Consider the following 24,906-nt stretch of genomic DNA (forward strand, 5'->3'; position numbering starts at 1 on the left):
ATGGCAAAAGTACTGGTAATGAGGTCTAAAAAGTTAAACATACCTCAAAAAGACTCGTCTTGCTCTGGCACATGAGTGGAATGGAATAAAGTACATAGGAAACCCACAGAAATGTTGAGGCAGCCATCCTATACAACAAAAGCCTAATGTGCAAATTGCCCCCTTGGGTGGTCGTTTGACCAGTTCAACTACTTGCTATGACATGCGCAGACCACCAGGGGGCAGTGCAGAACATGGTGGGCGTCTCAGCAACGCAGCGCTGGCAGCCCTGATGGGCCCTGACGAGAGCAGGACCACAGCGGGATGGTGGAGCAGGTGAGTGGGTGGCACCAGGTCAAGGTGGGTGCGAGCGGGACCCCCGTTGCCCCGGTGACCAGCAGTAGCAGCCGGAGGTGAGGTTGCTGCCCTGCTCCCAGACACTGAGGGAGCCGGGTGGGGGGCCTGGCCCTGATCGATTGCCCCACAGGGATGGTGGAGCAGGTGAGGGGGCTGCGCCAGGCCAAGGCAGGGTGCCAGGCGGGGGGCACAAGCTGAGGCCCGATCTCCACAGGCCACCCCGAGGGACTCCCCGCCCCCCATACACGAATTCTTGCACCGGCCTGCAGTATTAGCAGAAATGCTGCCAGCTGGGATGAAAAGAGACTAAGACTGTTCAAAATATAAAAAGACATCTAGACTCCCAATTTTCTACCAGCAGAAAGCAGGCTCTGGAGCTAAAAACTGGCATATTTTTCAATGCTCTCTTCAGAAATGGTCAAGGAGTGAGATGGAAAAGGAAAAACATGTTGGAGAGCCCCAACAGTATTGTGAAGAATAATGCCCGTCGAGTGTGGCTCAGTGGTTGAGCACCAACCTATGAACCAGGAGGTCACAGTTCGATTCCTGGTCAGGGCACATGCCCGGGTTGTGGGCTCCATCCCCACTAGGGAGCATGCAGGAGACAGCCAGTCGATGATTCTTCCTCATCATTGATGTTTCTCTCTCCCTCTCCCTCTCTGAAATTAATTTAAAAATATGTATTTTTTAAAATAATAAATAAAAATAAAATAACGGACAAGGACAGGGGTTGGCAAGCTATAGTCCCTGAACTAAGAATGGTTTTCACATTTTTAAGGGCTGTAAAAAAAAAAAAAAGGAAAGAAAGAAAAAGAAAAACAGGAATATGTGACAGAGACTATTTGGCTCACAAGACCTAAAAAAATTTTTTTTAATTTACTATCTCATTATAGAAAAAGGTTGCCAATCCCTGCCCTAGGGAGCCACTTCTAAGTTCAGAACCAAAGCCTAATGATCCTCCACCTTGTCATCCTCCATCGGGTCCCCTCATTTATTCTCCACTTTGGCACCTGCCCCCTGGTCTTCCTCTCCACCCCACGCCCTGCCATCACCTGGATGCTCACACAGCCACCATCCCACACCTGGGCTCTAGGCCCTCCGCTTCCTCGTATCCAATGAGCTCCTCCACGCCTCCTGGCCACGCATTCCCAAGGGTGACTTGGGGCTTGCTTTCACCGCACACCTGCTCAGCGCCTGCTCCACACTCCTCTTCGCTGCCCACATCCCACCCTTCCAGGGGGCACTGCCACTCTAGCCACCAGCACTTGGTGAAACCTCTGACCCTCAATTCACTTTAACACCTACTTTCTCCTGTTGCACCCCTGCTTCTCATTCCCCCGCTACCCAGTCAGTGTATGTGGTCCTTTGAGGCAGTAACACCTCGTCAAAACCCGAACCTCGTGCTCCCGTTTCCTTTTCCCCCTTCTCTCTACTCTGTCTGAAACGCAGCCCCTGGTCCCTAGTAGGGCTACGAGGGACCATCACCATCGAGACTGCTGGAAAGCCCAGGGCTTGAAGGAGTCCAGCCTCAGCTGTTACAGGTGTAAAGAAACATGCTTTGAAGGGGCAAATAATAATATGAGTAAATAGTGGTCAAAACAGCATGGTTCTGGCATAAAAACAGACAGATCAATGGGACAGAACAGAGAGCCTGGAAACAAACCCAGGCCTGTGCTGTCAATCAATGTTCGACAAAGGAGGCAAGAACACCCAGTGGAGTAAAGACAGGCTCTTCAATCAATGGTGCTGGGAAAACTGGACAGACACATGGCAAAAAATGAGACTGGACCACCTTCTTACACCATAAATAAGAATAAACTCACAATTGACTAAAGGTGTCCTGGCCTGTTTGCTCAGTCGTTAGGGCATTGGCCCATGCACCAACAGGTCGTGGGCTCAATTCCCGTCAAGGGCACGGCCCTGGGTTGAAGGTTTGATCCCCACTCCTGGTCAGGGCGTTTGCAGGAGGCAGCCAATCGATGTTTCTCTCTCACATTGATGGTTCTTTCTCGCTCTCGCTCTCTCTAAAAGTCAATGGGAAAAAAATCCTCAGGTGTGGATTAACAAACAAACAAAAAATGGATTCAAGACTTAAATGTTGGAATCAAAACCATAAAACCCTAGGAGAAAACATAGGCAGTAAATTTTTATAGCGATATTTTTTCTGATATATCTCATTGCCAAGAGAAACAAAAGAAAAAATAAACAAATGGGACTACATCAAACTAAAAGTTTTGCACAGCAAAGGAAACCAACAAGAAAATAAAACGATAACCCAATGAATGGGATAACATATTCACCAATACGTCTGATAAGGGGTTACTATCCAAAATTTATAAAGCACTTATAAAACTCAGCACCGAAAGAACAAACAATCGCCCTGGCTGGTTTGGCTCAGTGGATAGAGCATTGGCCTGCGGAATGAAGGACTGAAGGGTCCTGGGTTCGATTCCGGTCAAGGGCATGTACCTTGGTTTCGGGTACATCCCCGGTGGGGGTTGTTGCAAGAGGCAGCTGATCGATGTTTCCCTCTCTTCGATGTTTCTAACTCTCTGTCCCTCTCCCTTCCTCTCTGTAAAAAATCAATAAACTATATTTTAAAAATTTAATTAAAAAATGGGCAAAGAGCCCTAGCTCGTTTAGCTCAGTGGATTGAGCATCGGCCTGTGGACTGGAGAGTTCCGGGTTCAATTCCAGTCAAGGGCACATGCCCAGGTTGCGGGCTTGATCCCCAGAAGGGGGCGTGCAGAAGGCAGCTGATCAATGATTCTCTCCCATCATTGATATTTCTATCTCTCTCTCTCTCTCTCCCTTCTTCTCTAAATTAAAAAAAATTTTAAAGATAGGCAAAGAACCTGAACAAATACTTCTCCAAAGAGGACATACAGAAGGCCAATAGACATATGAAAAGATTCTCAACATTACTAATCATCAGAGAGATGCAAATTAGAACTATGAGATACCACCGCACATCTTTCACAATGGCTGTCATCAGTAAATCAACAAACAAGTGTTGGCGAGGATGCGGAGAAAAGGGAACCCTCCTGCACTCTTGATGGGAATGCAGACTGGTGCAGCCACTGTCGAAAGCAGCGTATACTGAAAGAATATGTGCAGCCCTGTGTTCATTGCGGCGTTATTTACAATAGCCAAGATTTGGAAGCAGATAAAAAAGCGGTGGTACATTTACACAATGGAATACTACTCAGCTGTAAAACAGAAGGAACTCTTACTCTTTGTGACAGCCTGGATGGGCCTGGAGAGCACTATGCTAAGTGAAATGAGCCAGTCAGAGAAAGACAGGTACCATAGGATTTCACTCATATGTGGAATCTAATGAACAAACTGAATAAGCAAAACAGAGACAGACTCACAGAGAGCAGGCTGACAGCCGTCGGGTGAGGCTAGGGGAGTGGGTGGGGGGTGAGGGTGGAGGGATTGAGCAAAAAGCGAGAAAAAATCATGGACATGGATAACAGGGTGGTGATTGATGAGGGAAGTGGGAGTAGGGGAAGGTGAGAGGGGGAGGGGATGGGGAGGCGAATGGGGATGGAAGGAGACTTGAAGGGATGGTGAACACAGTGTACAGATTATACGTTGTGGAATTGTGCACCTGAAACCTGTGTAATGCTAACCAGTGTCACTCCAATAAATTCAATAAAAAGGAGAAAATAAAACAAACAGAAGATTTAAAAAATCGTAGGAATGAGTTTGGGAATAGTAGAATGGAGGATTTTGTGAGTCACGGAATAGACGTTTGAAGGATATAAATCAGGAGACGGGAACTACAGAACATTATGGGATCAGAAGAGGGGGAATGGAATTGGCCAGGGAGAGGGTCTTAGTTTGGACAGCAACTGGATGAAGCAAGCCCTGGATAGATGTCCATTCATCTGGCCACAGTGTTACCAGGTAACAAATCCCCACCTATCTCAGGAAGAGGATGGGAACTCCGCGCCGTGCGTATCCACTGCCCGGATAAAACCGCTAAGGTTTTTCCTCGTTTGTACCATGTGTTCATCATAGGTTGGCAGCGAGCTACTCTCACCCAAGGAACATAAGCTGATGACCAACCACCCATCTTGAATGTTGCTGGTCCCTGTGCCAGAGGGAAGAGAGCTCTGGAGGGTCTCTCGTGGGTGGTTCTGGCTTGGATGTGACTTACTTTTCTAACTCATTGGCCAGAATTAGCCACCCACCACCACCACCATCACCACCTGGGGGCTAGCGAGTGCACCTGGGAGGTGGAGAATTTGAACAGCACTAATTGCCCCTCGAGCAGTTTCCTCCAGATTAGCTTTAGTTGGAGAAATCATACAGAATGTCATGCTGGAAAGAACCTGACACAAGCCAGCGTCTGCTCAAGGTCACAGAGAGCAGGTAGCAGGTGCCGGGAGCCAGGCCCCCCGTGTCCCAGCCGTTCCCAGCAGCCTGGATCCCGAGGATTCTCTTTGGGAAGGTGAACGCTGCGGACTGTCCTGCAGTCAGGCCTTTGTTCATGCCCCCTCCCCGGCCAAGTGTTGACTGTGTCCTTGGCTGTCAGTCCTCCAATGTCCATGAGATTCAAATTTTTCTTCCCAGGGGTCACCTCTGCTGAAGAAACATCCGGATGCAGAAGCCGCTGTGGTACTACTTTGGGGACTGCCTCCCAGCCCGATCCTGGCCAAGTGCGGGACCGGGGGAGCATAAACATCCTGCATACTCGGCCTCCCCTTCTCATCAGAGCTCGTTACCTAATCCTCCACGCTCCCCGGCTCTTAGGGTCCTTTCTGTAACAGCACTGCTATAAAAGGACACTTGTCACACCTGAGCTACCCCAGCAGATAGGTCCCAGCCTCAGGAACCTGTCCCAGAACCCCCAACAGCCCTTCTGCTCAGCCGTCCGTGGCCTGAACTCCGCAGGGCGCCCAGGAAAGGGATGGAGAACTTGGAGCTCACGAGGGACATATGGATCTGCCATGAAAAGCTTCCGGCAACCCTAGCTGGTCTCAATTTAGCCTCTCAGAATGGTTCATCAGATTTTTTGCTTAGAAAATGCAAGATTCAATCGATCCTCCAATTACTGGCAAGCCAGGACAGACTTAAGGGGCTGGGGAAATCTGAATTGGCAGCTGCTTTGCAATTGTGACTAAAATCACAAGGAAGAGGAACTAAGGAGTTACTGAAAAGAATTTAGGACAATGGTTCTCAAACTGGTGCAAGAATCACCTCTGATACTTAACCTTATAGTACAATGAACACGTGCAGCCATTTTAAAAAGGTAGACCTAGATGTTTAGAGTTAAGACTTTCAAACCATGGTTTAGGTAGAAAAAAGCAACACGCTAAGGACGCTCACAGGTTATATGTGTGTTACCATGTAGGTAAAAAAAAAATTGGGCGAGTTTTATGCTCACCCATATTTGGAAGGATATACAAGACACTGGGAAATGATTGTCTTCTCAGAGAGAAACTGGGAAACTGGGGGGTGAAGATCACTTGCATCTTTTGAACTGTGTGCCATTTGTAATACCTATTTTATTTACTTATTTTTTAATGTATTTTTATTGATTTCAGAGAGGAAGGGAAATATCAATGATGAGAATCATGGATTGGCTGCCTCCTGCATGCCCCCTACTGGGGATCGAGCCTGTGACCCAGGCATGTGCCCTTGACCAGAATCAAACCTGGGAACCCTTCAGTCCACAGGCCGACACTCTATCCACTGAGCCAAACCGGCCAGAGCTGTAGCACCTTTTTTTTTTTTTTTTTAATATATTTTATTGATTTTTTACAGAGGAAGGGAGAGGGATGGAGAGTTAGAAACATCGATGAGAAACATCGATCAGCTGCCTCCTGCACGCCCCCTAACGGGGATGTGCCCGCAACCAAGGTACATGCCCTTGACCGGAATCAAACCTGGGACCCTTCAGTCCGAAGGCCGACGCTCTTATCCACTGAGTCAAACCGGCTAGGGCTGTAGCACCTATTTTTAAAATCAATTACCAAATGTAATATGGTACCCTAAAACAGAAAAAGGGCTTTGGTGGAAAACTGGTGAGATCAGAATAGTCTGTAGTTTACGTACAAGATGAATTCACGTTTTAACCAAGGTACTAAATGCAGCTTGGGTGGTGGTCGTTTCCTGGTTCATAATTCCGTCCTACCCACGTCTCCCCACCATTAGAATGTGCTCAGAAAACTCCGACCCTCCGGCATCTTCTCACTGCTCCCGTGCCCGGATGTCCCGCATTCCCTCCTGGTGTACTCATTCTTTAAGGTCAAGTTCACCGTTTACGTGCTCTGAATGCTCTCCTTGGCTCTCCCCCTGTGCTCTCAGACACGGCAAATGTACTGTCTTACATTTACCCATGGTTCCCCAGGAAGCACTCTGATGCAGGTTAGAGCACAGGAAGGCTCTTAGGGACTAACACCTGTGAAGGGAGGACTGGGCAGGGGGAGAAGCGGGCTGTGATGAGGCCCTAACAAAAGCCTCAGCGGACCCACAGGGAGCTCTGAAGCCAAGGCGCCCTTCAAAGTTGCCCCAAGTAGCAGTGAGAGGGAAACGGCCTTGGACCCCAGCCCACTTAGCCCTGGAGATGGGCACCTGCGAAAGGGGGCTTGACCTTGGCTAAGGCAGCTCTTAAGCAGACATTTTTTCAGAGTGGACCAGCTGGGGCGGCCGGCAGCAGTACTTCCAGCAGGAAGTCCTTCCCTTCGGAAGGGGTGGTCTCCCATCTCACCGTCTCACCACTTATTCCTACCGCAAGGACTCAGTAGACTTGTCTCCGTCTTCCAGGTGGGAAGACGGAAAGCACTCTGGCTTCTGAGGGCAGGAGCCCGGACCACAGCATGAGGCGCCTTTCCTCTCAGTTCCCAGCGCAGCATGCAGAGATAAATCTTCCCGTTAGAGGTTACTGAGAGCATCAAAACCCACAGCAATTCATTTTCCGTTTGGCAACGACGCCAAGGAGAAAGACTTCATTCTAAAGGAGAAAGACTTCATTCTAAAGGAAGGTCGTGTGTCTTTTCAAGCAAATGAATACTTTTATTAACATGGTAACTTTTTTTTAAAACACATGGTAGGGTTTTGACCTCAAATACTTGTCAGGTCTGCTACTCAAATGAACTGATAGCTGGACATCGTATGAACCTTAAGATCCCTGTCCGTTTTAGGGTCCAATGCAGACAGTCCTTGCTTTCCTTTCCCAGCCCCTCAAAGGCTTTTGCAAATATCTCTTCCATTTTATCCCCTGAAATGCATCAGGGTCTTACATCAACTTGTACAGAATACTAAGATCTCGTCGCCCATCTAGGTTCCATGTCCAATAAAGCTGAGTTAGGTTGTCCAAACAAACTGACCAGACAGGTTACATCGGATCGTGTGCCACATAAAATTTAAATTTTGAACAAAATACATCTCTCCTCCTTTGGTCTCACACAGAAAGAAATTCAAGTCCCAAAATACAGACAATGCCATCTTCCGCCTTCGGATTCACCAGTCCCAGCCAGATCAGCCCCGTCCGCGCCGGTGGAAGTCTGGTCCCTTCCTCAGCTTCTTGGGCCGCTGCTGCATGGAGTCCTCTCCCGGCAGCGAGCAGCCCTCGGTCCTGCAGAGCTGGAGACCTCCAACTCCGGGCCTGGCGTCCCACACAGACCCCGAGTTCCAGGGAGCTATCAGGTCGCACAAGAAAGAGCAAAGCACCTCAAAACTCAGAAATAACCAAAGCCCAGGAACAATGCGACTGCTGCAAGAGCTTACAATCTAGGCCCACTTCTGCGTCGGAGCATTTCCCAAATCAAAGTTACTTCCCCAAACGAAAACATCCAACAGTCAAAACTCATATTGAGGTCATCAACCACAGACCACAGCAGAAACGTAGTGTAAATGAGGACAGAGCGTAGACGGAGAAAAAAAGGGGGAAAAACAAAAGGCTCTCTGGTTTCAGCTTCTCCAGGGTGTCAGCCAATCTCCACCAGTCGACCAGAATCCATTGGCTGTAAACCTGAAGTGCAATGGCGAGAGACCCATCGTGAACAGGTTAATTCTGTGAGAAAAACAGCCCCCAACACCCCCGCTCCCCCATGGACAGCCCTGCGGGACGCCCCTCCCCGGGAAGCCACCTGCCTCGGCCCCATCTCCTAGCAGAGTCCGGAGCTGCCCAACAGCGAGGCCTTCCCTCTGAAAACCCCGCCTCCCCGCCCCCGGATCGGCGGCCTGTGCCGTGATTTTGTTCCCTTGGCGACTGTCAGGTTCGCTGTCCCGCAGTTACTCTACTGCTGCGCGACCTCAGGTTCCCTCCAGATACCAAGCCAACCACGGGCAATGTTTTCCCTAGTTACCAGCGTAAAAAAAAAAAAAAAAAAACCCAAAAACTTAAAGGGCAGCGAGGAAGCCTCCTACAGGGAACACGGAGCATGCCGCTCTCCCCTCCCCCACCCCGCCCGCCCGCGGGGACCACGGGTCCTCCAACCCCGGAGGGTCCCCGAGTGCGGGGCGGCCACCACGGCTCCCGGCCCCGGCGCGGCCTTACCGCCGGCCGCTCAGGACGACTCGCTCTTCTCTATCCGCCGCACCAGCGCCACCAGCATCTCGGCCATCTTCGCGATCTCCTTGGCCTTCTCCTCGGCCTTCTCGCCGCGCCGCGCCCCGCGGCCCTCGGCGCCGTCGCCCGGGCCCTGCAGGTGGTTGAGCGCGCTCTCCTCCGAGGCCTCCACCTGCGTCTGGATCTGGACGAGCATGTGGTCCATCTCCCACAGCTTGCTCCGGTTGCGCAGGTAGGCGCGCCCGCGCTCGCGCGTCAGCGCCGCGATGTCCTCGCGCATCTCGTGGATGACGGGCAGCAGGAACTGCTCGAAGTCCTCCTCGGGCTCCAGCACCTCCACCTCCTCCGGCTCCGCTAGCTCGACGATGTCCAGGGGCCGCATCCTCCTCGCTCCTCCGGGACCGCGGGGTCGGCGTCGGCTGCAGAGAGAAAACGGAGACGCGCTACTCTGAGCCACGGAGTTCCAGAACCGTCTTCCAAACTTTTACCCGGGCTCAACTTTCCGCCTCCGAGAAGCCGCGGAAAGGGGCGACTGACGAGCAGAGCAGCCGCAAACAAAATGGAGTCCCGGCCGTCAACCAGCTCCCTGCGCGTTGCGGCCCCGTTCACGACACGGCCGGGCCGCTTTACGGTCGCGCCGCGGGTGGAGCGAGGGGCGGGCGCGCGCGCGTCGACGGCGGAAGACGCAGCCGGCTCCGCCGCGATCGCGCGCGCACACGAGCACGAGCACGCACGCGCGCTCCCGTCCCTCTTTCCGCTCACCGGGTGCCCCGCCTAGCTGCTCCCCCGGCTTCGGGGTGAGCTCTTCCGGTGCACCCTCTCCTCCTAGACTGCTTCTCAAGCGCGGAATCTACATTTTAAAGATGTAAACGCTCTCTGTCTAGACGGAAAGAGGAAAATGCTACGCAATAGTGTATTAAAGGCTGTGACACCCCCGGCTTAACCCGAATAGCCCCTTCCTTTTGAGAATCAGAGCTCCAGGTGTCTGCTGTGTGTCTGCGTGGGGTGGGAGGGTGGCAGTGGGGAGGGGGTGTCTTACTCAACTGTGTGTCCCCCACAGCCCGGAGCAGAGCTTGGCACGCATGAGTAAATTTGCTTTTACGTCACTCTTCTTTCTCCTTAGAGGACATGCAGCTGGCCAAGAGACATGTGATAACATGCTCAGCATCACTAATCAAAGAACTGCAAATTCAAACTACAATGAGGTATGGCCTCTCACCTGTCACAATGGCTACCATCAACAGCTCAACAAGTGTTGGTGAGGTCGTGGAGAAAGGGAACGGAACCCTGGTGTCTGCTGGTGGGAATGCAGAGGGTGCAGCCACTGTGGAAAGCAGTATGGCGTTCCTCAAAAAGTTAAAAATGGACCTGCCTTATGATCCTCCGATCCCACTTCTGGGAATTCTAAATCTGCAGAAACCCAAAACGTGAATTCAAAAGCATACACACACCCTGTGTTCGTTGCAGCGCTATGCACAATAGCCAAGATTTGGAGGCAGCCCCAGGGCCCACCCGAGTGGATAAAAAGCTGTGGGACATGTACACAGTGGAATTCTACCCAGCCGTAAAACAGAGGAAATCTCTGTGACAGCATGGATGGACCTGGAGAGCATTATGCTAAGTAAGCCAGTCGGAGGAACAAGTGTCACACGATCTCACTCATATGTGGACTCTAGTGAACAAAATTAACTGATGAGCAAAATAGTAACAGACTGACTGGGTGGCTTCATTGGAGCATCATCCATACACCAAAAGGTTTCAGGTTTGATCCCAGTTGGAGTGATCAATGTTTCTCTCTCACATCAATGTTTCTCCCTCCCCCCCCCCCCCCCGCTTCCTCTCTAAAGTCAATGAACATATCCTCAGGTGAGGATTTTTTTTTTCAAATAGAGCCCTGGCCGGTGTAGCTCAGTGGTTAGAATGTAGCCCACACACCGAAGGGTCACGGGTTCGATTCCCAGTCAAGGGCATGTACCTGGGTTTCAGGTTCCATCCCTCCAGTGATTCAGGAGGCAACCAATCCATGTGCCTCTCTCACATCAATGTTTCTCTGTCTCTCCCCTGTCTCCCACTCTCTAAATTAAAGTCAATGGAAAAATATCCTCAGGTGAGATTTAACAACAACAAAATAGAAACAGACTCATAGATAGAGATCAAACTGACAGCTGTCACAGGGGGCGGGGGGAGCAGTGTGGGCTGGGTGAAAAGGGTGAAGGGATTAGGCAAAAACAAAAAAACACCTCATAGACACAAACAACAGAATGGTGAATATCAACAGGGAAGGGGGGTAGGGGAGCTAAGAGAGGTAAAAGGGGGGATAAATGGGGATGGAAGGAGAATTGGCTTGAGGTGGTGAACACACGATACAATATACAGTTGATGTATTATAGGATGGCACCCCTGAAACCTATATAATTTTACTATCTAATGTTACCCCAATACATTTAATTTTTAACCGGTTTGGCTCAGTGGATAGAGCATCAGCCTGTGGACTGAAGGGTCCCGGGTTCAGTTTTGGTCAAGGGCATGTACCTGGGTTGCAGGCTCAGTAGGTGGCGTGCAGGAGGCAGCTGATCGATGTTTCTCATCGATATTTCTAATTCTCTACCCCTCTCCCTTCCTCTCTGTAAAATCAATGAAGTAACTTTTAAAAAAATAAAAAGGTACATCCGAGCCCTTTACATTCAACACCGACTACGGCTCTGTCTAGCAGCAGCTGACGAGAGGCTAATGAGCCCTTCAAACTGAGAGCAGACGACTCTTTTGGAGCTGATGTCTAAAGCCGCACACAATCCTATGCCATCCCGTTGATTCTGTTTGGTTTTCTCTTCCTTTGAATGCACAAGTTAACCAACCCCCGGTCTAAATGAGTGGACCCATTTCAGAAGAAATAACAGTGTAGAGGTGAGTATTACTAAGAGGAACACACAGAGTTGTAGAGGTTTGGTAGAGAAATGAGACAGTGAGTTGAATGGGTTCCTCCCCCTGCTCGAGTCCTACCTGCAGACTTCCCGTGTGTATTCTGACTCCCAGGCACTCAGAATAATGTTCCAGATCTGACTTGCAGTTTTATGTCTTTATTCTTCTATTTCAGTTATTCCAGACTGTCTTCTATTTAAAATGCAAATTGAATTTAATCCAAGTGTTTTTTAAAAAGTCACTCGACACAAAAATTAAGGACAGGTAAGTTAGTTTTCTAGCCTGTTGACCCAGCCTCAGAACAGTGAGAAACATGGCAGGAATCCGGCTGCAGAGCGCCACGGCCTGGCGTCTGTTCTCGTCAAAGGCACACAAGCCCTCCTTTAGAATAAGACATGAACTTCTCACTGCCTGTCGTTCACATTTAAATTCTCCGCGGTGAGAAGGCCTGCCCTTCTGGACTCGTGGTTCTCACTCTGGAGCAGGCAACAGAGCCACCTGGAAGGTCGGCCAGCTCCATCTCCCAGCCTCCCTGGCGGCTGGGCCCTGCCCGGGGTTTCTAATTCAGAGTGTGCTGATGCTGCTGGCCGGAGCCACACGGGAGACCCCTGGGCTGAGCCCCTTTGTCTCATGGCCGCCCTTCAGCACCACCCCCTCCAGAAGCCTTCCTGCTCCCCGCTCCCCCAGGCGGGCTAGCTGTTCCTCGGGGCTCCCACCGGCCTCTGGCATGACCCTCCCATGTCATTGTTTGCTTGTTTCTCAACGTACAGACTCAGCGGACCCTTAGAGACCTGGAAAGAGATGGCAGCTGGGAAACTTAGAAGGAAGAGGAGCAGAGGAATGGAAATAGTGCTGAGCCTGGCCGGTGTGGCTCAATGGTTGAGCATCAACCTATGAACCAGGAGGTCACAGTTCGATTCCCAGTGAGGGCACATGCCCTGTTCAGGAGGCAGCTGATCAAAGTTTCTCTGTCATCATCGATGTTTCTCTCTCTCTCTGCCTCTCCTTTCCTCTCTGAAATCAATAAAATATAGTACCAATAAAAATATATATACATATATGTATGTCTGTGTGTATATGTATGTGTATATATATGTGTATATGCATGCATGTACATATATGTGTGTATGTACATGTGTACATATGTGTATATGTGTGTGTATATGTGTGTGTGTGTGTGTGTGTATATATATATATATATATATATATATATATATATATATATATGAAATAGTACTGAGTACTGCAGGCCTGACACTCCATGCTCCGCCCCAGTTCATCACTGCGGCCGGCCCCCCGTCACTGCGGCCGGCCCCCCGTCACTGCGGCCGGCCCTCCGTCACTGCGGCCGGCCCTCCGTCAGTGCGGCTGGTCCTGAGGCAGCCCAGGAGCCACTTGGCTGGTTTTGCTGCTTTCCTGCGCCTGGAGCTGAAAACAACTGAGGCCCAGATGTTATCCTAGGGAGGAAAGGTCAGGGGTCTAATCTCATGACCAGCAGCCTGCCGGGGCAGAAAGGTCACCCTGGGGCCATGTCCTGTTTTCCCAGTTTTGCCCGTTGCTAGGCACCCAGCCCGCCTTGTGGCCTCACCTCTCGTCCTTGCTCTGCTCCTGTCTGTCTAACCGCCACCGCCCTCCCAGCATCTTCCGCACCTTCCAGGGTTCTCTCACCATTTCCTCCAACATGATCCCCGGTTCCAGAACTTGTCCCAGAGCAAGTAGACGGGAGCAGGAATCGGGGAAGCCGTGCGAGCTTTCCACGGGTCAGGGTGCGCACATCAGGCAGCTCGTGATGTGCCGGCTGAACAGTGGCCCCAAGGTGTCCGCCCAGAGCCTGGGGTAGGGCCTCATGTGGATGTCGGTCATGGCAGATGGGTGGGTGAGGGGGCGGCGTGCTGGAGTGGTCAGCCCGCTCCCAGTGTGCCTGGAGGCCGAGAAGAGGGAGGAAGGCCACAGATGACGCAGGCAGGAGGGGGGGGGGAGCTGCGGTGAGCTGCCCGCTGATGGCCCAGGGGGTTCTGAAGACAATTGGACCACCAGCCCCTAACCCGCGGGGCCCAACATTCCTCCCCAGATGGTGTCTCCGCCAGGCCCGCCTGACGCACAGGGACCGGCGCCCAAGGACAGGCCGGTCACCATTCCTCGCTCAGCAAGCTCCACCCCTGCCCCAGGGTGGGGACGCCGGGAAGTGCAGTAAGACGTGGGCACGCGGGGCCTGGCCCAGTCCAGGGGAGGGGGGCGGGGGGAGGGGTCCAGCCAGGGCCGCAGGAAGTTGCAACAACGCATTTCATCCGAGTGATGCCCAACGGGGAGGGGCAGGTGCGCAGAGCGACCCAGCCCTGCCGTCCCACCTGCGTCAGCACGGAGCTGGGTCCTTCTATAAGAGGCGCCAGGGGCCTCGGTGGGCCATTCCCTCGGCCACCGCAGCCGCCAGGAGGCACCCATGGCTGAGGAACCCGTGGCTGAGGAACCCGTGGCTGAGGCACCCGTGGCTGAGGCACCCATGGCTGAGGCACCCGAGGCTGAGGAGCCCATGGCTGAGGAACCCGTGGCTGAGGCACCCGTGGCTGAGGCACCCGTGGCTGAGGAACCCATGGCTGAGGCACCCGAGGCTGAGGAGTCCATGGCTGACCTGGAGGTCGCCATCAACATGATCATGGACGTGTTTGCCCGCTATGCAGGGACACACGGCAGCAGGCGGAGCCTGAGCAAGGAGGAGCTGAGGGTGCTACTGGAGAAGGAACTCCCGGGCTTCCTGGAGGTGAGGCGGGCAGGCAGGAGGCTCCCCTGGGCTGGAGGCTCCCCTGGGGCAGAGCCAGCTGGCTGGGGGGCAGGAGGCGGCTGTGGGGAAGGAGGAAGGAGGGCAGAAGGGGCAGAAGCTGTCCAGACCCAGGCCGCACACTCGCAGCTCCTCAGCGGGAGGGGCCGAGGCCTGGGCGATCTTGACTGGAATCCGTCCTGGGACCTGGAATCTACCGCTCAACCAGCTGTGCCGCAGCAGCACATTCTGCGATAGAATTTGCGGGTTCGGGGCCGGGCCGCCTGCGCCCCCTGCTGCTGCTTTTCGGACCTGCACCGTGGCGGTGCTCGCACTGCCCCTCACCGCCCTCTGATAGAAAGCCGGGGTGGGGGTGGCAGGGACTGTCCAGGCCTGGGCTGACCCCAGGTCCCCTTCTCCCGGTGGCTCAGGCTGCTTTCCTCACCTGGAACGGGTGACACCTCCCTCGCCCGGTGGATTGAGGACTGGAGGTCTACGTAGGGGCCAGCGTGGTGGCCGCGCGGGACGGTGGTCAGTAGACGTGACCTGGGAGTTTTCATAGGCAGCACCCACAGAGCTCGCGGCGCCGAGGACAGAGAGCGAGTGGGTGCGGTTTCCTGGGAATCGTCACGGTCAAGGGCATTACACAATCCAAAGGCAGCTCCTCACCCGGCCGCGTGGCTCCGTGGGTGAGCGTCGACCTATGAACCAAGAGGTCACGGTTCCACTCCCGGTCAGGGCACATGCTCAGGGTGCAGGCTCGATCCCCAGTGTGGGGCGTGCAAGAGGCAGCCAATCGATGATTCTCTCTCATCATGGATGTTTCTATCTCCCTCTCCCTTCCTCTCCGAAATCAATAAAAACACATTTTTAAAAAACAGAGACAATCCTTCAAATACGTCGGGCAGGCCCCCACCTGCCAGAGCCGAGTCTGCCCTCCCAGGTGCGGTGTCTGCACGCCCAGCGGGCCTGGCACAGACTCGGACCCCTTCCCTCTGCCCAGCGCGGTGCTTGGCTGAGGCCGAGGCCCCGCGGGCACCCCCTCGCTGACTGCCCCCTCTCTCCTCCAGAGCGGGAAGGACGACGCCATGGAGAAGCTGTTCAGGGGCCTGGACACCAGCGAAGACTCCACAGTGAGCTTCCAGGAGTTCGTCCTGCTGGTGGCGGGGCTCACGGCTGCCTGTCACAAGCACTTCCAGGAGGAGGGAGCCAGCTGACCCCGCGGCCCGGCTCCTGGCCACAGCATGGCGGGGGGGAGAGGGGGCGGGGGGGGGCGCCTGGCCGCCAGGAAGCTCTCGGCAGCAGTGGTTTCTGGGCTGAGCGAGCTGATGGCCGTTGATAAATAAAACGCTTGTGAACTGATCCTGGTCTCAGAGAAACGGGTTATTTCCGTAAAGCCTCACCACACACACACAGAACTCCAATTGGTACTTCATGCGCATCCCTGCCCTGGGGAGACAAGCAGGAGGAAGGACACAGGTCAGAAGGTGAGAATCCTTGTCGGGCCATTTCCTGGGTGCCCCCCTGTGCCAGCCCAGGGGTGAGGCGCGGGCCCTGCTTCTGTGTATTCGTCAGCACAGAGCGATGGCCACCCTCCTGGGCCCCGGGAGGACCGTGGGATATGCATCCGTTCTTTCCGCCAGTCAGTCATGTAGCCACTCATCAAACCCTGGCCTCCACCTTCCATCTCTCCAAACGTGATTTCTCCGGTAGCATCTCTTCACTGGCGCAGTGCCATTGTGTCCTTTCTTCGCCACGAAGACCGTAAAGCACGGTGACAGCCTCAGGGAAGGATGGTAAGCCAGGCCGGGAAGCCCCACCAGGGCAGGCCTGGCCTCAGGACCCGTGCCCACGGCTTCGTGACTCAGAGGCCAGCAGGTCAGCGACTGGACCTGGCTCAGGCGGCGGAGCCTCTTCCACCCGAGTCACTGTCACCAGAGCAGGAAGGGATGTCGCCGAGGGGCCCTGAGCAGCGGGGGACGCGCTGACCGGAGGCTCCGGCTGGTCCCTGGGAGGGAGGGCTGGCCTGGGTTTGGGGCGAGGGAGGGTTGCATGAAGTTAGGAGCAGGCGCACACGCGGGAGGAAGGGGGCAAAGCCCGTGGCCGTGGCCGGGCGCTGAGAGTGAGCCAGAGCGGGCATGGCTCTTCCTTCTGTCCTGCTCCTGCACAAGTGAGTCACCATCCTGTGGATGACAAAGTCCCAGAAGCTGCGGCAACACCAGAGCCCTCGCCCCCCGCCTCGCAGCTGGGGTGCAGGCTCCTGACCCGGGACCCTACACTCTGCCCTCTCTTCCTCAGTTGGGCCGGGACAGCTCCCCGGGGTGCAGCATGGTGGGCAGAGACGTTCCAGCTGCGGGGCCTGCCCTGGCGCTCCAGGCCTCGCCGTCTTAAGGGAGAGAAGTCCTTCTGAGCCCGCACCTGGGGGCGGGGTTCTGTGCCTTCCAGCTCGGAACCCAGACCTGGAGCCGGAGAACGCCCCCGCGCTGCCCTCCGGGACCTGGCTCTGGTCCTGGCAAGCCCCAGCCTCCCCGCAGGCCACAGGAGGGCCGGTCGGCATGGCCCGGCTCCCTCGAAGCGGCTGCTGGGAGACCCTTTCTCCGGCGCCTGCAGCTCCCACGCCTAGGCCGCTGCCCTGGAATTTCCCTCATCATCCTGGCTCCTCCATGTCCCCAACTGAGAGACTCGGTCTGGTTTGGAGAACAGATTCCTGCCCCCCGAGACCAGCCTCCCTCGGCTCTCTGACAGCTGTCTCTGTGCCGGGCCCTGAGCGGGTGCAGAACGCCCACGCCTCGTGGTCAAGTCCACAGCCACCTCTCAGTTCACAGCTTCCTGGTCGGGGGGTGGGGGGGGCGGGGAGGGCACCTGGCATCCAGGTCCTGGTGAAGCCGGAGCCATGTCCAACCAGCATTATCTTGTTTCTTGTTATTTTGATTGCCTAAGCTCTTTTTAAAAAAATAAATCTTTATTGTTGAAAATATTACATATGTCCCCCTTTGCCCCCCATTGATCCCCCCACCCCCAGCCCCCCACCCCAGGCCTTCACCACCCTAAGGTCCATGGGTTACACAACATATGCATACAACAAACAACATTTTTAAAAATATATATTTCTTTATTTCAGAGAGGAAGGGAGAGGGAGAGAGAGATAGAAACATCAATGATGAGAGAGAATCAGTGATTAGCTGCCTCCTGCATGCCCCCCACTGGGGATGAAGCCTACAACCAGGTATGTGTCCTTGACCGGAATCGAACCTGGGACTCTTCAGTCCGAAGGCCGATGCTCTATCCACTGAGCAACACTGGTTAGGGCAATAACGAGCATTTTTTAATGATTGCATGGAGTCCAGTGGAAGGAGGCTACCATCACTTGACCATTATTAAAGACACAGTGTGGTGGGCAGCCAGACAGACATGACAGAGCAAGGACCAGGGTCAGAAGGTCACCAGGGCGGCTAGCAACCGGCAAAACTGGAAAACAAGTACCTCACCCCAGGGTGACCTTTCCTCCCCAGCATATCGCCGGTCACATGGTTTGGACCCCATGACTTCTCCTTCCTAAAGATAACATCTAGCCCTGGCCTGTTCGGCTCAGTGGTAGAGCATTGGCCTGTGGACTGAAGGGTCCAGGGCTTGATTCCGGTCAAGGGCTCGGACCTCGGTTGCAGACTTGATCCCCAGCTCGTCCCGGCTCACCCCCTGAACTGTCCCCAAGGCCCCTTTTCTCTGGCTTCCCAGTGAGCCAGAGCAGCCCGCCTGGGCTCTCGTGTGGCTTCTTCTAAGCTGGGCCCTGCCTTGTCTCGCTGTCCTGAGTCTGCTGTTGCTGCGGCCAATGCCTTCTTACTTGATTTGCTGCATTTTGTCTCTTGATGAAACCTTTCCTTCAAGAAGACGAGAACCGAGGTCTCCTCATCTGGCTGGTAACAATAGCTCCTACTTTGTTTTTGTTTTTTTTTACAAGTATGCTACAGTTGCCTTGGCCAGTTTGTTCAGTGGTTAGAGCGTTAGCCTGCAGACCCAAAGGTCTTGGGTTCAATCACCAGTCAAGGGTTCGTACCTCAGGTTCGACCCCCAGCCGACATCAGAATGGGAGCAGGAGGCAACCAATGTGTCTCTCTCACATTGATGTTTCTCTCTCTAAAAAAAAGTCCCTCCTTCCCTTCCTTCCACTCACTAGGATTTTTTTTTAAAAAGTATGCTACAGTTAATATTTTCATTCATAAATCTTTTACCTTAAGCTCAGATAATTTCCCCAAAATGAATCTCATTTAACCTAGGATTATTAGGTAAGAGGAGAATTTTTTTATTGTGGTAAAGATATATAACATAAAAGATACTGTCTTAACCATTTCTAAATGTACAGGTCAGTAATGTTAAGTATATTCACCTTGCTGTGCAACCCATCTCCGGAACTCTTTCATCTTGCAAAACTGGAACTCCGTACCCATTCAACAGCACCCACCCCCGAGCGCCTGGCAAACACTGTCCTGTTTTCTGTGATTTGACTACCCTAGGACCTCATGTAAGGGGAGGGGGTCATATAGCTTTTGTCTTATTTAATGGCTCATCTCACTGAGCCTAATGTTCTCGAGGTTTATCCCTGTTGTAGCACATGTCAGAATTCCCATCCTTTTTAAGGTTGAATAGTAGTCCTTTGTATGGATAGAATACATGTTGCTTCTCCGTTCATCCATCGATGGACACTAGGGTTGCTTCCAGAGTTTTTGTGGGTGTCTTTTTTTTAAATTTGTTTTGCTTTATTTAACCAAGGTCAAGTGTCTCCCCACTATAATGCTTGGGAATTGTCCCAGGGAGGGCCCTCCGGCTGTCACCAGCGGCCCCTGCTGACGATTTGCAGAGTTGGTCCTTGGCTGGTGAGCACACTCATCTCTAGGTAACATGTTATTTATTGGTTTCTCCAGCTTTCTGGGTGTCTCCACTACTAGAATGAAGTTCGAGACAGAACTTCTGGATCGTCCGTCCACTGCTGTATCACCCAGTGCCTAGAACAGCGCCTGGTATACAGTAGGCGCTAAGTAATACTGATAAATAAAAACACCTGTGATAAAATACAATTTTAAAACGGTTTAAAGAGAACTGACATAACCCAAGTTTCTAAGCCAGAAACTTCCGTTTGAGTTATCTGCCTTGGTAAGCAGACACCGTTAAATTTAAATTAAATTTACACACTTAATTGGCCCTCATTCTTGGAAGGAGTATGAAGCCACAACCATGTCCGAGCAAGAAGACACTAGGTGCGGGAGGGAACGCTTCCTGGTCCTTGGCATGTGCTTTACCTTGACCTGGACGGAGGCTACGTGGTCGTACGGATGTGCAAAAACGAATGCATTTGGTACACGTAAGGCGCATGCACTTCAGTGCACCGCTAAACCGTCCTTCATAGGCTTCGGACTGAGCGCGTGCACACAGACCACAGCGCGCGTGCGCGTGCGTGCGCATGCACACAGATACCACAGCGTGCGTGCGCATGCGCGTGCGCGCAGGCCGGAAGCAGGGGCGTTCTGTGCGTGCGCGCGCGCGGAGACCGGAAGCTGGCCGGCAGCCCGGAAGTCGCGGGCTATGGAGGGTCGCTCGTCGGGTCGCGGGCCGTCTCGCGAGGGATCGGCGGAAGAAGCCGAGCCGCCGGTCGCCTCCTGGAGCGGGGACAGCGGCCACGTGTCGCAGAGCCACAGCATCGCCTCAGGGCCGTGGGAGGATGAGGGCCCGGAGGGGGGCGCGCCGGGACGCGACCTGCCGCTGCTGCGCCGCGCCGCCGCGGGCTACGCCGCCGCCCTGCTGCCCGGGGCCGGGGCCGGGGCCGGGGCGCGGCCCGAGGTGCAGGCCCTGGACGCCAGCCTGGACGAGCTGCTGACCAGGGTGGACGAGTTCGTGGGCATGCTGGACATGCTGCGCGGCGACTCCTCCCACGTCGTGAGCGAGGGCGTGCCGCGCATCCACGCCAAGGCCACGGAGATGCGGCGGGTCTACGGCAAGATCGACCGGCTCGAGGCCTTCGTGGGCATGATCGGCGCCAGCGTGGCCCGGATGGAGGAGCAGGTCGCCAGGGCGGAGGCCGAGCTGGGGTCCTTCCCCGGCACGTTCAGGAAACTCCTGCACACAATGCACGTGCCCTCCCTCTTCACCAAGGCGCCCGCCAGCAGGCCCCCGCCGGCCGCCTACGAACCGCCCGTGCTGTTCCGGACCGAGGACCACTTTCCCTGCTGCAGCGAAAGGCCGCTGCTCTGAGCGGGCGGGCGGGCCGCTGCGGGAGGACGCTGCCCTCCGAGGTCACCCCGAGTGCCGATTGCATCGATGGGGAGTCCTGTGTCGGGGTGTGGAAGTGTAACGTTGATTATTGCACACCCCGTTTCTCGCTGTCTTCGTAATGGTTTCACGTAGGAAGTTTGCCCTGTTTAAGTCTTCCAGTTCAAACCCGAAAGCTGCTTGGTGGGCGCGACCGGGGCAGCAGCATGAAGGAACTTACCTGTGCACTGTGGCAACACTGTTGCTTTTGTGGATTTTATGGCTCCACAAACAGTATTACCTTTTCAAGATTTATATATTTATATCCTCTCTAGGAAAATGCCTGAGCCGTTAAAGCTTTGTTATAATTTGATCCGAGCAGTGGTTCCGTTTCCTATCGCTTACTCTATCGATTGGTGGTAAGTTCCTTAACATTCTGTTAAACTTTCCATGTGGGTTGTAAACCGAAGGAAATGGTGCATCTTCTGAGAAAAATGTCCTGACTCATTGCAGCTAGTTCTGAAGTATTGGGAAGTATGACCGTACCACCTTAACTTGCCCCGAGCAAATATGACCATATAATGGTTGCCAACGTTTGGTTTATAGCTTAAATCTTAATAAAAGTTTTAAACTTTATTGAAAAAGCTTTTCTTCTGGAAAGGACTTTACCTGCTTCCTTTTCTGTTGGTTTGAAAGCGGACAGGCTGCTCGTGCGAGTTGAGCGGGATAGAGACGGGCTGGGAGCACCTCCTTCAGAAGGCGGATGTGGAAGGCGGACCTGCTCCTTTTCACAGCATCTGATGTCTCTTTCCCCGCAGAGGGAGCCGTTGTCATTGGTGGGGTGACTGGTATTGGGGTTTTGTTCTTTCACCCTGACAGCGCAGAACCCTAAAGAGCCTTGCAGGCACGACAGGCTTCGATCTCGATCCTACCCTCCTTTCTAAGACGGCCCTGTGGCAGCAGCCCTCAGTCAGCACCCAGCGCGCTGCTCTCCTGCGTTTCTCAGAGGTCTTCCAGGCGGATGGAGTAGGCGGCATTCTCACTTAGCTGCGCACAATGAAAAGTGATAATGTCGTCTCAACCTTAGCTTTCTTGGGCCTTCTGTGTCGTTACACATTTATATTTTTTATTCGAACAATTCACTGATCACACACTGAAGGACTCCTGAATTCAGAGGCGGAAAGAACAAGTAACCTGTACTTAGTATTCGGCCACTACTGGGAACGTGAGTAATGAGTATATCCCTGCAGTGATCCACTGGGTGGGAAAATAGCTGCCTGCGAAACATCTGTACTGCTAAAGTGTTCTTTAAGCTTGGGGGTATATTAAACAGCAGGTTTAGGACAAATTATGAAAAAAATAGAATAACTTAATTAATATCTGCATAATGGACACCCTAAATTTCAGAAGGCATAAGTCAACAAGTGTTTTATAAAGTGATACTTTCTTAATTAGGAACATATAATGCTTAGAAACTTACTTTCAATACCTACAGAAGAAAATTAAAAGTATCATAACCAGTAAAAATGAAATTCAGCTTAACAGTTTTTAAAGGCAACCATATGTAATTTTCTGGCAATACGTGGTAAGTTCTGGTTTCGATGGTAATTCACATGATTATATGTACAGCTTTACTCTAAGGGACCTGGGGCCTGAGATTCTCAGTCAGTGCTGTGTGTGTGGTTTCTAAGTGGGAAGTACAGCCGGTGTGCGGAGCACAAGCAGAGTAGATACAGGTCATTTGTCTCGAGGGGGTTGGGGAAGCCAGACACCTCCATTCTCTGGCACTGCCACCTTCAGACCTCCTGGCTCCCTCCCACCCTGACCCACTGGGGCGTTGAGAGGGCCCCTCAGATCTTGGAAAACTGGTCCTTCCACCTTCTCATAAGTCAGCCAGTTGGGAGGGGGGCTCAGTGTCTTCTTGGGTGACCCCTGCAGATGGCCCAGTCTGCTGGAGGCGGGACTCCTTGACTTTCTGGAACGGGCAGCCCACCAGTCACACTGGAGCCAATGAACTTGTTCTTCATTCCACACCCAAGAGCACAGTAACCTCAGGGTTTTCAGGAGTCCGCAGGACACTCCCCGTCAGTCCATGGGCAGCCGGCACCCAGGAGTCTGTGCACACACATAGTTGGGTACCAGGGAGCTAGAAAGTGCCGTAGGCTTTTTCTTCTCAGCCGGGACTTGCAGGAACATGCATGTTGGGTTGTGTGAGGAAGGGGGTCCTGGAGTCAGGAGCCTGGCGGGAAGCTGCTGACGGTGAGGGAGGACCGATCGGCAGGGCAGGCAGTACACAGACTTGCAGGCCTTGCGGCCACAGCTCACTCCGCCCTTGAACCGGCACAGCAGGCACAGGAAGCGTGTAGACGGGCGCAGGCCGGGTGCGAGTGGGCTGCTTACAAAACGCATTTCTTAAAACACAAGACACACTGAGAGGAAAAACGCGTAATGGAGGGATTTCAGGCTTTAAACTCCCCGGCTAGATGGCTGTCGGGCAGCGTGGGAGAGGCGAAGCTTTCGTTCCCAGGGCTGTTTCCTGCTGCCGGAGGTGATGAGGAGAAAGATGTGCAGACGGAGGTCGCTGCTCCTCTAGGACAAGACACGCAAGGCGTGAGGCAGGCGCAGCCCAGCTCGAGGTCCCATCATCCCACTGTTCATTTCCAGAAACTGCTGCGTGGACTCTGGTGAGAGTACCTTCTAATGACCTGTTCATCGCGAGAGCTGACATCCACTCTCAGTAAGGCGGCAGGCACCACCCAGAGCATCCCCAGTGCTCCTCCTGTCCACCCCGCCCCACCTCACCTGCCCACTGAGAAGTCTCCAAGCCACTCTCCACGGGGTACACAGCAGCCAGTGGATCCCAAGAAACCATAAGTCAGATACTGTATGTTGGGCTTTGCCGAAAACCTTCAATAGCTTCTCATGACGTTAGAATAAAACCCAAGTTCTAATGTGGGCAGAAAGGGGGCCGCATACTAAGCCTGACAGGCTCAGGGGAGGCCGGCGGGGTGGCCTCACGAACTCAGACACCGGAAGTAGCCGCCCAGGGTGGTCTGAAGTTGAACTTTCTAACTGAAAGTGAGTCATGGTGGGCACCGACCACCTACTCTCCTAAACCCTCCGACGTGAGAGAATGTGTGTCTCCGCGTTCCTGTTACCCAGGCTCAGAAATGCCCCGGCCTCGCTTCCTCCGCCTCCCTGATCTATTGCCAGTGGGTTTCACGCAGCCCCTACGTCTGCCCTTTGATTCCGACATGTTAAATAAGTGGTAACACTGCCGTTTCCCGGGCCAGCTCTCAATCCATTGAAATTTTGCTTCCTGGCAGTTTTCAGTTCGGCTCAAATAAACTCAAAAATCCCCTAGAGGTTGGACGTTTCTTACATCGACACGGTCTGCCGCCCGTCTCGGGCCTCTCTCCGCTCAGGCCCCTCCCGCGGACTCGCTCCTGGAAGATGCCCGCTGCGCGCCTTCACAGCACTTGTCCCAGTTGTGTCCGTGTCATGTAATTACCCGGGGCCAGCGGGACTCTGTCCGCCTCGCCCTCACCCGTGTTCCCAACAGGTAACCATGCCTGGCACGCTCCGCAGCTGGCGGAGTAAGTGAAAGGCTAGACAAAGCCTGGGCACCCCGGAAGGAGTGGGAGACATTCAGAAAGGCAAGTGCAGCAATTCGGTCAGATGGGTGCTGGGAAAGCAAGCCCCGTGGAGGGCTGAGGGCACCGAGCGGGGCCTGCCCGTGGGAGGAGGGTCAGACGCCAACGGAGTCCAGCGCAGGGGTCCAGGCCGAGCGTGGTGCATCCGCAGGCCTTCCCGTGGGCTGCAGGAAGGCCTTGTTCCCCTCCTGCCCGGGACTGCGGGCCTGCCTTCCTTTACACGCCAAAAGGTTAGAAGCATGGCTTAGGAAACATTTCTCACTGGCTGGTGTTGCTTGTGGGGTAGAGCATCATATATATATATATATATATATATATATATATATATATGTATTTTTTTTAATAGATTTTTTACAGAGAGGAAGGGAGAGGGATAGTTAGAAACATCGATGAGAGAGAAACATCCATCAGCTGCCTCCTGCACACCCCCTACTGGGGATGTGCCCGCAACCAAGGTACATGCCCTTGACTGGAATCGA

The 24,906-nt window shown here is 53.6% G+C and overlaps 3 protein-coding genes across 3 annotated transcripts; 2 read left to right on the forward strand and 1 right to left on the reverse strand.

Annotated features, from left to right (window-relative positions):
* Positions 1-7,339: 7,339 nt before the first annotated feature.
* Positions 7,340-9,423, reverse strand: MRFAP1L1 (Morf4 family associated protein 1 like 1). The gene is made up of 2 exons (XM_079768703.1): positions 8,849-9,423; positions 7,340-8,320 (listed from the first exon to the last, which is right to left on the reverse strand). Exon 1 carries the CDS (start codon positions 9,240-9,242, stop codon positions 8,859-8,861), a length of 384 nt encoding a protein of 127 aa, XP_079624829.1. The 5' UTR covers positions 9,243-9,423; the 3' UTR covers positions 7,340-8,320; positions 8,849-8,858.
* A 4,624-nt stretch (positions 9,424-14,047) lies between these two features.
* S100P (S100 calcium binding protein P) lies at positions 14,048-15,791 on the forward strand. Its single transcript, XM_079773935.1, has 2 exons — positions 14,048-14,537; positions 15,605-15,791. Exons 1-2 carry the CDS (start codon positions 14,220-14,222, stop codon positions 15,749-15,751), a joined length of 465 nt encoding a protein of 154 aa, XP_079630061.1. The 5' UTR covers positions 14,048-14,219; the 3' UTR covers positions 15,752-15,791.
* A 4,299-nt stretch (positions 15,792-20,090) lies between these two features.
* Positions 20,091-23,665, forward strand: BLOC1S4 (biogenesis of lysosomal organelles complex 1 subunit 4). Its single transcript, XM_079773718.1, has one exon. It carries the CDS (start codon positions 20,112-20,114, stop codon positions 20,775-20,777), a length of 666 nt encoding a protein of 221 aa, XP_079629844.1. The 5' UTR covers positions 20,091-20,111; the 3' UTR covers positions 20,778-23,665.
* Positions 23,666-24,906: the final 1,241 nt, after the last annotated feature.

Source organism: Cnephaeus nilssonii, assembly GCF_951640355.1.
Source record: "Cnephaeus nilssonii genome assembly, chromosome: 1".
Lineage (NCBI taxonomy): Eukaryota > Metazoa > Chordata > Mammalia > Chiroptera > Vespertilionidae > Cnephaeus > Cnephaeus nilssonii.

Coding starts and splice junctions, on each gene's coding strand:
- BLOC1S4 (XM_079773718.1), top strand. CDS start 20,112: ATGGAGGGTCGCTCGTCGGGTCGCGGGCCGTCTCGCGAGGGATCGGCG.
- S100P (XM_079773935.1), top strand. CDS start 14,220: ATGGCTGAGGAACCCGTGGCTGAGGAACCCGTGGCTGAGGCACCCGTG. Junction 14,538..15,604: donor AACTCCCGGGCTTCCTGGAG/GTGAGGCGGGCA, acceptor TCTCTCCTCCAG/AGCGGGAAGGACGACGCCAT.
- MRFAP1L1 (XM_079768703.1), bottom strand. CDS start 9,242: ATGCGGCCCCTGGACATCGTCGAGCTAGCGGAGCCGGAGGAGGTGGAG.